General features: G+C 50.7%; 1 protein-coding gene across 1 annotated transcript; it reads right to left on the bottom strand.

Annotated features, from left to right (window-relative positions):
* Nucleotides 1-1,128: 1,128 nt before the first annotated feature.
* On the bottom strand, nt 1,129-13,780 carry Clrn3 (clarin 3). The gene is made up of 3 exons (XM_026384151.2): nt 13,552-13,780; nt 6,055-6,234; nt 1,129-1,400 (listed from the first exon to the last, which is right to left on the bottom strand). The coding sequence occupies exons 1-3, from the start codon at nt 13,778-13,780 to the stop codon at nt 1,129-1,131; spliced, it is 681 nt and encodes a 226-aa protein (XP_026239936.1).
* Between the last annotated feature and the right edge of the window lie 4,499 nt (nt 13,781-18,279).

Consider the following 18,279-nt stretch of genomic DNA (forward strand, 5'->3'; position numbering starts at 1 on the left):
AGAGAGCTTGGAGAAGGGTGGGGCCTCTGTCGAGAGCCGCGAACCTGCTCTCCTCAGCCCTGGTGCAGCCAGGCTCACAGCCCTGTCGGCGGCCAACCCGGCCAGCCTGGGGAATAGGCAGGCTCAGGTGGTTTTCTGGGAAGTTACCCTAACTGGCAGGTAGGTGACTGAGTTCTCTATTCCTGGTTGCCCAACTGTCTTCTTGGGAAACGACAAACCAGTTCCGCCCACCTGCTCTAGGAGGGTTTCCCCAGCCCCTGAGCTCCGGGTGGACCCTGGTCCCTTGCCCAGGGAACTGCAAGCCACAGGCTCTGACCTGCTTCTCCCTCGGCTTCCGGCTGGGCAGGAGAGTGCTGGTGGGCAGTCCCCCCGTCTGCCCAGCACGCTTATGTCTGCCCATAGTAATAAGCAGAGGGTTGGTTCCTGGGGTGGTAGTATAACTTGCCCAGATATTTCATTTCTATTTTGACTGAATTTACCACGATCCCATTAAACCAAAATTATAATACTTATCCTTTTTAACAAAAAGAATAAGGGTATAATTTTTATTTTTCCATGCTTTCACTTCTAATCTCTTCCCACCCAAAACCATACCTTGGAACCTCAAGAATAGGTTTCAGGATCACTTATCGACTCACCCCTGGGTTTGGGTTAAACCCAGCGACTGAGGAACCAGAAACCCAAGTCATTTCCTCCTGAGTCCTTTTACCGCCCACTCCTGGATGTGGAAAGACAAGCTCTGAATCTCTCTGTACCTGGAAGTCTTTATTCTCAGAGCAGAATGAAAACACCTGCCCCCTCCTGCAGACAGCAGGTGACAGGTGCTAAAGTGCTCCTGGCCAGTCAGAGGGAAGGTGTGGGGCCTTTCCTGTTTCAGATGGTGGGAAGGCCACCGGCTCCTGACCCTCTGCAGCAGTGAGCACTGCCTAGACATGGCCTCCCCACTCCTCTTCCCCACCCCTTCCCAGGCGATGGTCTCTGTGAAGAACACGGTGTCCGGGGAGAGAAAAGTCATCACAGATGGCAGTCATCTTTCCATCCTGATGGTCCAGAGAAGCTAGCCTGCCACTGCTCGGGGAGCTGACGTCCACCAAACAGACGCAACGCCAAAGTGACCCCAAGTAGAACTCAGAATAAAATCCCGTCTCTGGGAGCATACTCCATGGGCTTTCTCTGCTCCTGCTTCTGCTGGTATCTGGCCTTCTGGTAGAAAATGATGATGACCACGGTGACGATATCGAGAAGAATGACCAGCAGGATGAGCCAAAATGAGTACCCGTAGCTGTGGGTCGTTCCTCCACTAGTGACTGTTGGGTAAAGCTTCTCCAGCAGTTCCCCGGAGAGACGGTTGGACTGTGTGTTCCCCACAAACAGCAGCATGGTCAGGAGAATGAAGCATGCTGGGAAGAGAACAAAGCTCCTAATGACACGATGACACGCTCCTGTTTTGTCATTTGGGGGGAGGGGGTACCGGGGATTGGACACAAGGGCACTTGACCACTGAGCCACGTCCCCAGCCCTGTGTTGTATTTTATTTATTTAGACACACACGCTCTAAGGGTGTTTATTGAGTTTACACTCTTTCAAGTATTGGGGGAGAATATTTTTTAAATATAAGACACAAACTAGGTTCTAGGCACAAAGTGCCGGGGGTGTGCCAGGCTGGGTCTGCCCAGGAGCAGATACTCCAGCTCCAGTCCTTCCGGTAGCAGTTGCCCCTGGTCTACCAGGTGACGTGCTTCCTCAGACCCGTATGCAGCAAGAAAGCCCAGTGCACCGGCAGATGGGTGACAGCATGCAGCGCGAGTAGGGCAGGAGTCTAGAGGGGTCCGGAGGGTGGACAGGCCTGGGAAAGGTTAAGGGAAGAGCAGCGTGGCAGGTGATAGGAGCAGCAACGACAGGTGGGCAGCGAGCCCCACAACTTGGACTGAGATGGCAGAGGTCAGCAGGGTCCTGAGCACGGGGGTGGACACAGGGCCCCTGCACAGCCTCAGCCGGCTCAAGGGCTTGAATTTCATTCCGCACGACTCAGTGGTTTTGGCCTTTAACCAGGAAGGATGGACAAAAATACAGACCCATGGTTGCTTCCTGATGGCAGGAGGCCACTGCCAAAGGGCTTCTTTTTGAGTCTCAAGTTGATGTGGTAAAGCAGGAGTGGGTGTCCAGTGGAGATGCGTGGCCACACAGAGAGATTCAGAGCTCGTCTTTCCACACCCACTCAAGACTCAAAAGGCAGCCCTTTAGCAGTGGCCTCACACGTCTGAGGACATACTGAAACCTGTCCAGTGGTGGGCTGAAGGTGGGCAAACGACACGCATGTGACTCGTTTCTCAACCACGCTGCTGCTGAGAAGGTTTGCAGAGAGGGGGAGGGTGCAGACTCTCAGGCCCGTGGCAAGGCAGGGGAGCCTGGCCCAGGCAGGGTCTGACTGAGATGTGGCCACCAGGGGGATCCCCAGGATCCTCTATCTGTTGACCCAGGCAACATGCAGAGTGCAGTGGACACCTGGCGTCAGACCCGTCCTGGCGTGCCCCACATGCAGGGAGGTGTCCCAAATGGTCTCCAAAAGGCCCTGATTAGAGAGGTTTGTGCGAGGGGAGCATTTTAACAGTCCCTGATGACAGGCTTCATCCTCAAACAATGGCTTTATTTCTTAATTATTTGTGTGAACAAAAGCCCAGTCCTCTGATGCTCCCCAGCCTCACCTGCCTTAATTGCCCCTCATTTTCCCCCTTGTGAAGTTCCTCAGAGGGCTGAATCATGCAGGGGAGGATGCTCCATGCCTGTCTAGAGCTTTGATCTGCAGAGGAGGAGCAGCCAACCGACTCAGGGCTGACCCGAGTCCCTCTGGAGGTGAGATGCCGGGAGTCCTGGGCTCCACCGCAGCCTCCGGCTGCCTGGCATCTCCAACTATCTGGGACAGAAGATTTTACTGGAGCTAGAGGAAGCCCCAGGGTTGATGCCGAGCTCCTGAAGGCTCAGGGACTCAGGCTTCTGTCCTGGCCTGTCACCCTAGGTCATATGACCTGCTTAGTTGCTTCCTGGGCTCCCTGGTTACGGCATAAATGTATCTGAAGCAACCAGTCTGTGAGTGTCTCTGGCTCCAACCTTCTCTGAGTGTGCGGTTCTTCCCTGTGTGGCCAGTGCCCGGCCACACCAGGCTAGTGTGCTGCAGAGAGGGTCTTGGGTCACAGGGCACCAGACCATGGAGATGGCACTCCTGCTTCTCTCCATCAGAAACAAGAAAGAAACCCACTTCCTCCTCTGCCCTGCTGGACCCTGCCACCATAGGCCAGCCCAGGAGAATGTGCACAAACCCAGCCTCCAGGGGTTTGCAGTGTTCCCTTCTGGCCCCAGGGCACAGAGGTGACTGACTCGGGCCCACAGCGACCCAAGGCCAAGATGCCTGGTGAAGTCTCTGTACACAGGCCCTCCTGCAGACTCGGCCTCCTGCAAACTGAGATTTATTGCTAAATTCTGCAATCCTGCAAGCGGGAAAAAATGTCAGTAGTCCCCAGAGGGCAAACTGAGGGCAAAGTCTGGCTTAGGAGGCATTGGGACCCAACGTCTGCACAGGGCATTTAGAAGAGCCACAGCTGGCCAGGTCTCCTCCAGCTCCTGTCAGAATGCATTTCAGCTCCTTACACATCAATCTCAGACTGTCTTCCCACCCACCTCGCAGCCTGTGTGTGTGCGTGTGTGTGTGCGTGTGTGTGTGTGTGTTTGTGTGTGTGTGTGGAGTCTCTAGAGATAGAAGAAGTGAGCGGGGCTGAGGGGAAGCTCTCTGCTCCTATTTCCATGTTTCCTCTACAAACACACATGGGGCCTCTGACATGTGCAAAGTCAGCTTGTGCCCAGCTGAGGAGGCGAGGGCACCAGGGGCTGCAGCCTTGTGGAAGCAGGCTGCCAGGCCTACAGTGTGACGCCCAAGTGTGGCCACAGCATCTCCACTGGGCACCCACTCCTGCTTCTCCTCCAGGAACCCACTGGTCCTCCCCAACATGCCCCTGGGGCTGGAGAAGGGCCCATCCCGGCCCCAGCTCCAGAGTCGGGTGTCCTTGGCCAGTTGATGGACACTTACGTGAATTCAACCCTGCTGGCTACAGAGGCTGGCCTAGGATACTCTCTGGGCCCAGGATACCCTCTTGACCATTGGGAACCCGTAGGTCTTTCCTCGTGAGGTGCTGCTGCCAGAGCCACCTGACCCTTGCGAGAGCAGAGCTGGCTGTGCCAGGACTGAGCAAATGCTGGGAATCGGAGGGGGCAAAGGGGACAGACAGCACTCTGAGGACTCGGGCTGAGACCCGAACCCAGCCATGCCAAAGCCTCTGTTTCCCTAAGATCCTCAGCTGCTTGAGGAGGAATAAAAGTGCGTTCCCTTTCCCCAGTGAGGAGGCCCAGGGGTTTGCCTGGCTCGGCTGGCGGAGGCGAGCTATAGTCACAGCAGCAGCTGGGGCTGGAACCTGGTTTCGGGTGAGTATGTCTAGGTTTGCACCAAGTCCTTTCCCCTTTGGTGCTCAGCCCCCTCTGAGAGGCCACAGTGATGACCATTCTGCAGGCTGCTGTCCCTGGCCCCAAGTGTGCGCCACGAAGCTGGGGGCTTGTTTTGACCCCTAGGTAACAACAGCACGGAAGGAAAGAGCCAGTTGTGTATGGATGTTGCCAGGCCAGCCTGACCCGAGAGCTCGGAGCTGAGGCTAGCCTGTCATGTGACCACGTGCCCTAGTCTTCCTGGACAGGTAGCCCCTGTCATCCTGGCTTACTGCTTAGAAGTCCCCAGAAGCTTTACCCCTCTTCCTGCCACCTGCACTGTGCTGGGGCTGACTGGTGGTCTGGGCCCCTGGTCCAGGGACCTCCAGCGGGAACTTCAGTGTCCTCGGTAGGTGTGCCAGTCATGCCAACCTGCACAGGAAGGGCTTTTCTCTCTTCTCATTTCTGGTGTAGCCAAGGCACGGAGACATGAGCGCCTTCCAGCCACCTATGCCAGGCAGTGGTAAGATGGCCTTCCACAGAAGGACAGGAGGAAGCTGCCCAGGGTTCTCCTCTGAGGCTTCCAGACACCTCAATATCCAGAGCATCTTTCCTATGCTTGGGTCTCTGGCCCATGTCAAGATGCACCCCAAAGCCCCCTTTGGTCCCCCAGGAGGATGGCCTTTGCTCCCTAGCCCAGTTCTGCTGGAGGACAGAGGAAGGTAGCAGAGGAACCTGCTATCTGGCAGGGGCAAGGCCTCAGAGGAAGGTGGGACAGGACAAAGAGACCCTCCACTGGCCCTGGCCCAGCTTCGGGCAGCTGTGGCAGCTGCAATGCCCTAGAAAACACAGCAAGAGTCCAAAATACCATGAGGCAGAGCCAGGACCCACTTACCTCCCACACCCGACCATGAAGCAGACCAAACCTCCTGGCAACACCACAGCAGCCCAGGACTCAGGTAGCCTGCAAGGGGGCGTGGCCCAGAGGCTCCTAAATGACACCATGTTGGCTCAGTGGCACAACAACACAAATGTGTCATCTCAGGAGCCAAAGTTGACTGGTTAAGTGGAGGCCAGGGGGGAGTACATAAGCGTGTGTGTGTGTGTGTGTGTGTGTGTGTGTGTGTGTGTACACGCGCACACGTGCACCTATGTACATGTGTACATATACATACATGTGTGCACATGTGCTTGTGTATACGCAATGGGATTTTTGGCATGCATATACTTCTGCACATCGCATGGAGCCTGGTTTGGAGTTGACACACAGCAGGAGCTCAGTGAGTGCTCTCTTGACTTAAGTGTGCTGTATGTGACTCAAGGTGAGATTCTCAAGAGCAAAGGTGGCTCATGTTGCCCATTGTCACACCCTCTCTTCACCTCCCTTCTTGCTATTTGCCAGAGCATTGGAAACAGAATTCTACATCCAGAGGTGCTGTAAGTACCCCACCACAGACCAGGGACACACTAACTCCTGTCACCACCGTGTGACCTGTGTGTCCATGTGTGTGAGGGAGAGAGGCTGAGATGGAGACTAGAAGGGTGCGGTTTCCATGGAGAGCAGAGTCTTCTGGGGATACTCACCGCCAAGTCCATTCCAGGTGTACACCCCTGTCGGGCCCAGGAACGTCTGGTAGGGGTTGCTGATGCTGTTGTAGAAGGTAAAGCCCGAACTTAGCAGTGAAGTGGACAAGCTGAGGACCAGGAACAGGATGGCCACCAAATGCAGAGTTTTTGGGGAAGAATTGTTCAATATCCCTAAAACTAAAACAATGTTTGGTGAATGCAGAGCACAGAGGGCAGAAGCCGGCCAGCCAGGCGCTCCTCCGCCTCTTCCCCCCGCCCCCCAGGTATTTGGGCTGGTGACCGTCAGATGTCAGAGTAGCTATGCACTTTCAGTCCTGTATAAACAAGACCACATTCCTCCCTGAATGCCAGTTGTTTTCTCCGTGCTTGACTGCAGATAACTGGACATTTCTCCCGATTCTTAAGTTCCTTGGCAGTGTCCTGAATACCTGCGACCTTCCGTCACTGATGCTGGCCTCACATTCTTGCAGCGGGATTTGTGGCACTTTCATCATGAGCACGCCTTGGGTTCTAAGCACTGCCCCTGCTTTCTTTTGAAGATACTTAAAGGGTTGGTCACACCTGTGTGCAGCCAGGTCCCCATACACCTTGTGGCTTTGCAGGAAATCCAGTGAGAGGGAAGGCTGGGAGGAAGGGGGAATGGAGGGCACTAGGGGGAGGGAGCCCAGGCTAGCAGTGGAGGCAGGAAGGCCGCCTGATGGCACAAACCAGCGTGCTTGTTGGCCCTGGGCCCAGACTCCAGGACCCTGGAGCCGGAGAGGCCTGAAGGCCACGGGGCTCCAACGCTGGAGGAGGCTGGGAGTCAGGCCCCTGGGTGAGCCTTCGCATCTCTCCATGACCCCTCCCAGCTGCATCTATCCTGGATGCACAGGGGCCCCAGGTGTGGGCTTGTACAGGAAAGGACCCCTGGGCCATGCACCACAGGGTCTTCACAGCTTCTGACCACCAGCAGCCATCCTCCCTGGCCTCGGTCTCCTCCAGCTGCCTCTTTGCTATGACACAAGCGACTGACTGGGCAGCCCACACCACACGCCCAGTCACTCATCCCCTCCTTCCCTGAGCAGATGACCCCTCTTTAAATTCAGTGTTGCAGGAAGTCATCAGGAAAAAATGACTTGGGACAGATTTCAGAGCTGAGAGCAACACACTAAGAAAACCACAGGGAATTGCCAGGTACCAGAGCCGGGGGGCAGGGTGGGGCGGCAAGTAAATCCTCCTTCCCTTTGGGCTCCCCAGGGCCCCAGGGAGAGAGCCTGGAGACTCTCACACCTGTAGCTCAGCACAGCTTTAGAGAACAGAGAGCAGCCAGGCTAGGTAAGGTTCCTGTTTCCAGGGCTGTGCATGCCTAGGGCTCCAGGGAGGGGCTGCTGGAACCTGTTCCAGCCTCCACGAGGGGACCTCCTCTCTCTACAATGTCCTCCCCTGCACTGCCTCAATTACTGAAACTTCTTCATTGTGTTGAGCCCAAATCGGCTTCCCCACAGCTTTGCCCAGGGGCCCAGACTGTCCCCATGAAAACAAAAGTGCACTGCCCCCTCCTGCCTGGCTGCCCCCCAAGTGTTTGAGGAGGGGTGAGCACTGACGTCATCGAGAGCCACCTCCTGGAGGGGCTTTGTCAGTGTCCCTCTGCACGCACTTCACGCCCACTGTTGATCAGGGCGTGCTGACGACAACAGATGGGGCATTCTTCTTGGGCAGGAGCAGGTCCTCACCCTAGTTTGGGACATCTTAAACTCGTTTGGACAGTCCATTTGATCACCTTTTATGTATGTAATTTTTGCTTTTTAATCAGCAGTGCCCTGTGAGGGAGGCAAGTCTCCTCCCACTGGGCAGACAGTGGGCATAAGAGAGCTGTGGCCAGCAAGTCCGCAGCTGGGTATCTGAGACAGGCCCTCAGAGGCCGGTGGCAGAGCAATGTTACTGTAAAGACCCTCCTGGGAAAAGAGAAGGAAGCCCCAGGGGCGGGTGTCCTGGTCCTGTGTGGCTGAGCCCTGAGCCAGGAGCTGCTGTAGACAGGGAGCAGGAGAGGCGGGGGACGGCGGTGAGCAGTAACAGGAGACACCGGCAGAAAGGAGAGGGGGACATGGATGTGAGAAAGGGCAGGAAAGAGAGTCAGAGGGGAAAGGGAGGCAGGGATCCTGGGTGTTGCCCATGGCCACATGTCCCTTGTGAACCCAGGGAGAAGGGAGCAGAGCTGACGTGGACGATGACCTCACCATCCTGGGCTACAGAGCACTTCACTCCCCAGCTGGGCCTGGGAGCTAAGTTCAGCTCACAGGGACACTCCCACCACCCTGTCCTCCGCCATGAGGGCGCTGCTCTGTGCTTTCCCATGGTGATCCCTGGCACAGGTGGTAAGATCCTCAGCACCACATTCTCTGCCCTGCACTTAAGCAAGGGCTCTAAGAGTGGGTCAGACTTAGAGTGCAGTTAGGCCATGACCCCCTGTGGTGGAGCCAGGTGGGCAGGTCTGAGGGGCCGGGCTCAGGGCCAGGGGCCACCTGGGCAGGGCTACACCTGTCCCTGACCTTAGCTGAGTCTCTTGCCTCTTTCTCCCACCTTTCATGGGATGTCGTGTTTGTTCTAACTTAGCATACACCTGTCACCTGTTGTGAAAAGTGACCTCAGAGGAGGAGCAGGAAGAGCAAGGCGGTCACACCTAGCCAGAGGTACAGGTCAGGCCCTTCGTGTGTTAGTGCCTCATCTCTGTTAAGGTGGGGTCACTTCCCATTCCATGCAAAGCAGCTTTCTCCAGGGGAAACTTGGGGATCCCACCAGAAGTTGGAAGAGACATAGGAGCCCTCTCTTTGGCAAAGTTTGAGAGCCAAAGAAATAATTTGAACACTCAATAGAAAACAGAAGCTTCAGTGTGAAAAACATGTCTTAGGTCCTGAAGTATTTTTCTGCTTTGCACACTTAATAAAAAGCAGTAAATGTCCGTTCATAAATGGTTAACATTCCATTTTTTTCAGCGTAAATCAGGAAGTGACAGTAGAGGGCAGCTCTTTTCTTTGAGTTTTGGTAGGAATTGGTAGATGTGATCTTCAAAAGAGTCAACTTGGAGCTGTTGGCTCCTACTTTCCCATGTATTAAGGGGACAGTTCGTCTTAATGTTAACTGCTGCGTGGTAAAATTGCTCTTCAGCATCCTGAATTCCCTGCCACCCAGGTATGACAGCTGTGTCTCCCTTCCAGCTCCTGCCTCAGAACTCAGACAACGAAAGCAGAAAATGCAGCAAAAGTTAGCAAGAGTGGAATGGCAACCAACCTCCCGCATCTGACAGCTGCTCTCTGCTATGGAATTAGCAAACACATGCCGTTCTTTTCCTTTCGTTGAGGGGCAAGCATTGAATCAGGAAAGCCACCTCACAATTGGAACTAATTGCCCTGATTCTGGCAACCCCCGGAAAGAGGCCAGGAACCCACAGGCCCCACAGCTGGGAGGCAGGACTGGGCTGCTGGCTGGTGGAGCAAGGGACAAAACCAGTGGCACTGGACATCCGGCTCCCTACGCAGGGATGGTTAACCCCTTCAGGCCCACTTGCCGCCTGCCTTTCTGGTTTTCTGTAAGTCCTTGGGCACTGGGGGGGAGTGCCAGTGGCCGGGTAGGTGGGTGGGCACACCAGACCTCCCCTCCCTCTCAAACACTGGCCACTAGGGGCCTGATCGGGGCATCTTCTGAATCTGTGGACAAGAGGGCAACCCTGGAAGGGGTCGAGATGCCAACAGATCTCAGAGCATGACTCAGACCCTCGGGTGAGTGGCCTCTGGTGCCTGCCTCTAGGAAAGTTGCCAGGGCTGTCTTGAGAGAAGGGCGGCTGAGCCCTGCAGGACACCTGTGTCCTATCCTCTCCCCGCTTCAGCATGGTTACATTTCTGAGGGCAAATGGCAAGTAGCTCTTCTCCAGGGAAGTGTCCCTGTGTGAGGGCACAGGGGTGTGGGGTGGCAGGCAGATGTCTGCATGTGTTCCGTAGACATCGACTTCATTTCTTCTTCTCTTTGCAATCAACCAGCTTTTGCCGCATATTTGTTTTCCTAATTATTTTTTATATCCTTATTTATTTTTATGTGGTGCTGACGATCAGACCCAGTGCCTCTCACGTGCGAGGCGGACGCTCTACCACTGAGCTACAGCCCCAGCCCATTCCTAGTTATTTTTATCTTTGTTGATCTCCTGGGAACAATGGTGTTGGTCGACTGACAGGCAGAGAGGCCAGATGGGAGTGACGTTCCTACAGTGTACTTTGGTCATTGACTCAAGGGCAGCATGAGGGCCAGTGGGCCCTGATGCCTTCTTCCAGCCTATGTGGGTTCATTTTCAAGGTTGCATCTAGAGCTATTCCCAATAAACTAGTTTAACTTTAAGCACTGGAGCTTGAAGCAAGGCCCAGCATGGCAACGTAAGCATCCCTCCTAGCATCTGGCATGGCGAGGCTGCGGTCATCACCAGACTTAGAATTGCTTGGTCTTAGGCATCTGGGAAGGATTCTTAAGACCAGAAGACCAGGGACTGACTGACTCCCTGAGATCCCCGTCAAGCAGGGTTTCTTTGTCAGCGTCCAGGTGATTCCACCTCTAGCCTCAGCGACTCAGTGTCCTTGCAATGCAAATGCTCAAAAAGTGCCACATACCTACTGCTCAAACCATTCTTGGGACCAAGAATAAAGCTTTTTCTGTCAAAATGATTCTGTAAAAATATATGTCCTGGACGGCATGTAGGCTGGGTGACATCTGAAATGACCCCATGTTCTACTTGTGTGACTCACTTTGTCATTGTTGCCAGGGTGAGGAAATATTATACATCACACCCATTGACCCCTAATGACATTGTCAAAAACCAAAGTCAAAGAAATGACTTCTTTTAAGTTTTTTATGTTTGCATAACACACAAGATCCAAACCCAGGAGAAGGCACATGACCATGAGTGTGAGCCTGTGTCCTCTTGTCCTCCAGGTTTTCAGGGTTCTGTCCCCAAGGAGTCTGCAGAGCCATGTCCCCCACCCAACTCCTTGCTTTTGTGGAGACCTGCACTCACCACAACCCTGCAGTTAGAGCAGGTGTTGAACTTAACTGGTTGAGTTCAATTCTTCTGCCCTGGGTGGTGAGCCCTTCCAGCAGGAGCTGTGTGCAAATCCTGTCAGAATCCCAGGCCTCACTGTATGGCAACTGCTCAGGGGAGGTCTTTTGACTGAATCCCAGGCCTCACTGTATGGCAAATGCTCGGGAAGGTCTTTTGACTGAAATGAGGTATCCAGAAGTTCTGGAGTCGCAAGATGATCTGTTCATGTCTGCACTTAAAGGACCTGTCACTTCTCATCTGGATGTTGGGCAAACTAGGGCACATCCAGTCAACCTGACCTCCCAGACAGTCTAGCTACACCATGGAGGACTTCCTTCCTGGTCTGACTGGTTATTTTCTTCATCAGTTGCCTATTGTGGGCTGAATTATTATGGCACTCTGCAGTCAGACATCTTTAATATCAAAATCTGCAGCTCAAATTGGCACACTTTGACAGATCCTATGCAGAAATGTGGCACAGCTTGGTGATAATCACTATTCCTAAAGGGTTTTCAGTGTGAGCTGGAATTAGCTAAGAAGCTAACATTAACCTGACAAAGTTAACCTCCCCAGTGGAACGTCTGTGCCCCCAGAGCAGGACAGCGGTGTTGATACAGATTTTATTTTGCTGCTGCTGATTGGCCTCTGATTTGAAATAAGCGCCAGGCAGCCAAGACAAGCAGTGGAGGGGCCATGGCGTCTCACGTAGGGACTGTGGTGCTGCTCTCTGGGAAGCACCAGGCACCGTTAGCAGTGGAACACCAAGGAAGGTCTTCTAGAGACTTCTTCCCAGCTGAGAGAGTTGTCAAAGTTTCCGTAATTAAGGCAGTCATCTTTGATGAAGACCCCCTGGGCTGTGAGGGTCCTCAGATGTCAGCAGGGCAAGTGTGCAGCACCCTCACCCACTGGGTGGCAGTTCATCTGGAGCGTGGCAGGGGGACAGTGACACTGGGAGGCTCCTGGAGACCCCTGGACAGAGTGGAAGAGAGCCAGGCAAAGGAGAAGCAGATATTCCCCTTCCTGCTCCCCACTGGGCGCTGACCCTTAGGGACTCTCCCAACTCTGCCCCCAACATGGCTCCCAGGGCTCTGCCCCAGGCCCATCCGGCCTTGGTCTCCTCTGGGCCTCCCTAGTGGCCAAGAGTCAGGGCTTCCACGGGGATCATTGATCTCAAATTGGAACCAACTAGTTCCAAACAGGCATCATATGAAAACCAAACATTTGTAGATTTTGTCTCTTATTCAATTTTTTTATGTGTCTAGAGATTCAGAAACTACTTCCCTTTTCATTTTGAAAATGGTACTCACATAACTGAAAATATGACTGAATTACTGACATCTGAACTTCCCTCTGGGAAGCGGCTGAATGCCAGAGGAGAGGGGACTTTTACAATACCTGGAAGACAGGCCTGTGACTGGGACACACAACCACATTGCTTTGGACTTAAGGGAATCACTTCATTAACAAAGTCATAAGCAGGGCTGGGGATATAGCTCAGTTGGTAGAGTCTCAGCAACACACACACACACACACACACACACACACACACGCACAGTCATAAGCGAACTAGAGCCAGAACCTAAACACTGTCTTTGTATAAGGTTGAAAATGACAGATATCTAAAAGCTAAAAGTTAATAATTGCAAAATACCTGCTAATGCCTCTTTAATAACTGTATGTATCACTGTTCAAAATGAAGTTCTCTTCTGTGTTATACAATTTACAAATGTAGTTCTAAAATTTTAAAAACATAATGGTAGTTATCAAATTTCAAAAGTCAAATAGCCAAATCAACTTATTATTCTCAACAAATGTAATTTTAAACCTATTGAGAGGAAGGCATTATTATATGAGAAATTAGGAAAAAATAGGGGTTCCTATAAAATACACCATTAATAGAATCAGTAGAAATTAAATGTTATTTCCAACAAAAGATATTTTGAAAACAAGAATGTAAATTCAAATTGGTTTAAGAAACGAAGCTGAGAAGTAGGAACAGAGGTGGAATGTTTTCCATTTTATTTTTTCCCTATCATGTTATTTAGGAAGTGCTGGACAGAGGTTGTTGCCCAACTTAAAACCCATCGTCAATTCAGTTAAAATGCGGTTCCCACTGGCGATCGAACACCAGAGTGTCCCTATATATATTTACTGAAGTATTATCATTGCTTAATTGTTGACTTAACAGTAAACTTGGCACCATCCACACACAGCCACTGCTAGAATGACAGACTGTTGCAATGAAAGACACAGCCAGAACCCAGCAAGCAGAAACAACAATACAGTGAATTCTCAAAATTAAGAAGGAGGCTTGATCTTCAGCCTCACCCAGCACGTACAAGGCAGTTGTTTTCAAGTGGTTACTTGGCCCAAACACAGAATGACATGAATCTTAATTCACACTCACTATACCATTCACATTAGCTCATCATTACCTTCAAAGTCTTTGTCTGGCTCTGTAAGTCCTTGATCAATTTCTTGAGTGCTCCTACCACGAAAAAGACCATAGGTGATGGTGACGCTGCCGTTGGAGATGGAGTCTGTGATGCCAACTGTACTGGTGATCCATGCTTGGGTCCCCAGCATCGAGCAGATTACAATGACGGACCCCAGGCTCGTGAGAAAGCCAGACAAGAACATCAAGGTTTTCTGTGTAGTCGGCATTTTTTCAGGGAAATAATTTCCCTAGGGTAAAAGAATAAAGATCTGCTTATAAGATTTACGGACCTTATCATTTGGAGTCCAGTGTTCGAAATGGAGTCCAATGATTTGCTGTGGAATAGAAAACCTCCCTCTCCCCAAGGAGGTTGTGCTGCTGGACGTTGAACCCTGGGCCTGGTCATAAAGCTCAGCAGAGCCCGGACTTTGGTCTGGAGTAAGAGGTTACCATGGCTGCAGCCAACCAGCATGAACAGGGGTAGCACAGTCTCCAAGGACTTCCTCAATCATTCGATTAATTTATAGTCCTTCGTCATGCCGTGGAAGTCAGCTCAGTCTGCCTTGTCAGGACAGAATTGCAATTCCTAAGTAATGAGACAACACTTTACCCCTAAAGTGCTGGGGACTCCAGCAGCCACCAGCATAAAGCCCCACTCCTTCAAGAAGTGCTTACTGGGGAGTGATCTCTCCCTACCCCTGTTCCCAAGAGGGACCCTAAGGAGGTTAGGTAGGACTTTGTCAAAGGTCCTGTGGGGTCACACCTCCTTGCCTTTACACCTTCTCAGGGAGGTGTGCCTTTCCAATTTCCTCTTCCAAACTCGATGGTGTCTGCATGCTATTTAAGTGATAACTGGAGAGGTTTTGCTTTAGTGTTCTGGTGCAGGCGGCTCAGAACACTCTCGCTCAGGGCTTTTCCCTTGTGTCCTCTCTGCTGAGTGGTTAATAGTCTCTAAAAGGTCACTTCTGGCCCTCGGAGGAACTCCCACACCATTTCTCGAGGTGGTAAAAAGAAGTTCACAGCATATTTCTCATTTATCTTCCCATGGCATTCTGTCGTTGTACAGCAAATATCATCTGTGCACCTCGGCATCCTGCACTTTTCTTGGACAGCCCCATGTGGAGTGAGGTCACTGTCTTTCCTGTGAGGGTGGACACTGCTGTAGGAGGTGGGCACGTGTACGCTGCACACCACTGAACCCCAGGCTCTCCCAAAGAGCAGCACCAGGAGACATAGCACACATGGGTTGAATGCACTATTGGAGCTAGGTACACATATACTCCACTATTGTGGACATTTATGTTGTTTCGATTTGACTGAAAAAGAATAGTGCAGGAAGATTCTAGGCATAAATTTTTGTCCACGTCTCTAATTATCTCCTAGCTACTTTTCTGGAAGTGAGTTAAAATACATGAATTTGGACTGAAGCTGTTGCTTGCTGCTCGTTAGAGAAAGCACCGATTTGCCCACCCCTCCCCGACACAGCGAGGGTGCCCACTTCACTGCTACATCCTCACAGCGTTGCATAGTTTGGGGAAAACTGTTTTTTTCTTTTTCCATTGAATTTTACTTGTTTTGACTACAGTTTTAAGAAGTAAAGTGGAATTTCAAGTTTCTTCCTTCTAGCCCTCCTACCAGCATAAAAATAATTTGGTATCACAATACAAAAACCAGGTGCCATCACACGGCTCCCACACAGTCCTTCTGGGACTGCTAGTAGGCTTCCACTCTTCACTGCTCTGCCCATGATGGCGCCACACCCCTTACTTCTTCAAGCTAGTGACAATGTACAAGTGTTTCCCTGGATAGTTCTCAGGAGAACCTCCAGGTCCACACCGCACGCACAGTAGAAAGTCGGATCTAGTTTCAAGCCTGGCCAACGGCACTTTGCGCTGGAGTCCTCATGTTCCAGGCTCCCTGCCACCAAGCACCACCCAAGCCTTTACTCTTTCAGAAGCCGAGCGACAAGGACTAGCTTGATGTGTAAGGTTCTCTAAATCACGGGCAGCTAACATATCTTAATGTGTTTATTTCCAAGTGTATTTATTGCCGCAAGTTTTCTGTTTATAGTGTTGGTTTATTTACTATGTAGAGGTGTTTCTTTTTATCTATAAAATTTTGTGGTAAACCTTTGTCAGTTTTGTGTATCGCATATGTATGTATCTTCATATGTACATACATATTTATATATACTCCTTTCTTTGCATTTCAATCGTGCCATGTATTTGAGAATTCATAGACCTTTACACTGACTCAAGTCTAATATGTCTATGTAATCAAATATTTCAGCCTTACACTTTTCACTTACTGAAAAGCCGAAATCATTAAGCTTATTTATATATTAAAAATTAATGCAAATTTGGCTAAGAGCACAATGGTATATTTGATCAGGGCCAGAACCCAGGGCAAGGGTGGAACTGAGAACTCAGGAAGGTACTGAGCTGGCTGTCTCTGCTGTGCTCTCGGTTCCTGTCTGCACGTCTGTTTCATCTTCTGGATTGCTGGTTTTTAATATTACATTTTGGTTTTACTGCTATTCTATCACTGTCCTTCATTTTGTTCCTCCTTTTCTAATTTTCTGGAATAAATATTTAATTTCCTTAATTTTTTGCATTAATAATCAAAGTATTTAAAGACCAGAAATTTTCCTCTCAAGATGGCTATTTCCAGGTCCTGTCGGTTTTTACATAAAATCTTCTAAAAATCGTCCTTTAACATCTTTTGAAGAACACAGTTTTAAACCTTTGGTGAAGTCTAATTTACCAATCTTTTCATTGTGTGGGTTATGCTTTAAACATCATATTTAAGAAATCTTTACCTAACCCAAGATGGCAAAGTTGTTTTTCTGAGGTTTTTTTTCTAGAAGTTTTACAGTTTTGCTCTTATATTTAAAGTGAGGCCTGCTTCGAGTTGATTTTTGCACATATAATGAAGTGAAGCGGGCACTCGTTTTGAGACGCATCACTCTGCAGACGCCCCAGCTGGATCGCTAGACGAGCTCCTCCCTGCTCCCAGGAGCCTCCCGCTGCGGCTCTGCTCTCTCCAGGACTCACCACCTGTGCTGGCCACTTTGGCCTCCTCCCAGCTGGTCCCTTCCTCTCCTCTCCAGAGCCCACCGCGTCTGCTTGCTTCCCCCACTGCACAGCAGCCTGGAACCCCTCCTGAGCTCGCCTCCTTCACTTCCTTCCTCTCTCTCAGCCCTGCACCACCCATGGCCAATGTCTGGACACCATTCTGTGTTATTTTCTTCCATCTTACTGAATTTTCAAGACTGGGAGGTGACTCGGGACCTGGTTCCTCCATCACAGCCAGACAAGGAAGTCAGCCTTTATTCTCTGGTGACATGTGGCTGCTGCACGTTGCTCTGGCTGCTTTACGGCCTTTTCACATGGACTGTCATGGATGAGTGTGAGCGTCTGAGGCCAGCCTTCCCTTTGCTCTCTGGTGGCCTGGTTTTAAGAGCAGCCGAGCAGTGCAGTCACATGAATGCCACTGCCCAGATTGCTGTGGTGGTTAGCTTAAGGATCCCCTTGACAGGATTAAGAAGTACTCAGGAACCTGCCAAACATTACTGGGGTGTGTCTGAGGGTGTTTCCAGAAGCCAGCCAGCAGGCGAGCCTGAGTGGCCTAGGGAGCAAGGATCTGCCCTCAGCGTGGGTAGGCATGGCGTGGGTAGGCACTTCCAATCTGCCCCAGGGCTGGAATTCTGCTTCTGCTTACAGGCTTGTGTGGGTGAAATGGCAGCAAACAAGGCGACTCCTCATAGCATTTTGTGTTAGAAAGCAACTGGGAGAGCCTCAGTGGTCTGCCATGGAAGCAGACATAGACAGATTTGGGGGCATCCACACACAGAGTGCAGAGCTCCAATGTCCCTGTGTAAGTTTAAGTAGAGGGAAATAGCAGTATACCACAACGTGGGCAGCAGGAAATGCAAATGTATTTATATTTGTGAATTCCTAGGATCCTTCCAGGAGGGGTGAGGAGGAACTGGAGGAACATTGTCTCAGGAGAGCAGGGAAATAAGGAAGCAAGTGAGACTTAAGTTTTCACTGCTTCGCTTTTTAAAACTTCTGCATTTTAAGCCATGTGTATGTGTTCCCAACTTTACAAGATGTGTGTGTGTGTGTGTATACACTTTAAACATATATATCATGTATTATATATACATATATACAATGTTACCTGCCATTTAAATAACATAACCATATACATTTACTATATAAAATAATCGCAATTCTGAACAAGTGTAACATGAAATTTAAATTACTACTTTATAAATGAAATATATAATATTAATTCAGTCATTCAAAAATAATTCACTCTGCACCATTTAAGGGGATTGTTAGGTGTCAAAGGTGCAAAAATGGCCAGACTCAGCCATTTCCCTGGGGAAGGAACACACACAGATTATCATAGAATAGTGAAATACATATTTAAAATAAAGGTGGGAAATCCAGTTGCAACCATGACAGAAGAGTGGATATACAACTGATCCTTCTGTCATCTATCTATCTATCTCTGGAAGAAAACACATGGAGTGAAGTCGCACTCAGCCCAGCTTTCTGCCTGGGGACGCTCCCTAAACGCAGCACAGAGGAGCTCCACACAGGAGCACTTTGTTTCTGAGTGGACAGTCTGAGAGGGAAACTTGTGGCTACTGCGGATTGGAATGTGCGAGGCAGGACACCAGAGCAGAATGTAGCTGCACACAGGGGCTCAAGAAGTT

The sequence above is a fragment of the Urocitellus parryii genome, chromosome 5 (genome assembly GCF_045843805.1).
Source record: "Urocitellus parryii isolate mUroPar1 chromosome 5, mUroPar1.hap1, whole genome shotgun sequence".
Classification (NCBI taxonomy): Eukaryota; Metazoa; Chordata; class Mammalia; order Rodentia; family Sciuridae; genus Urocitellus; species Urocitellus parryii.

Coding starts and splice junctions, on each gene's coding strand:
- Clrn3 (XM_026384151.2), bottom strand. CDS start 13,780: ATGCCGACTACACAGAAAACCTTGATGTTCTTGTCTGGCTTTCTCACG. Junction 6,235..13,551: donor GCCAGACAAAGACTTTGAAG/GTAATGATGAGC, acceptor ACATTGTTTTAG/TTTTAGGGATATTGAACAAT. Junction 1,401..6,054: donor CACCTGGAATGGACTTGGCG/GTGAGTATCCCC, acceptor TTCTCTTCCCAG/CATGCTTCATTCTCCTGACC.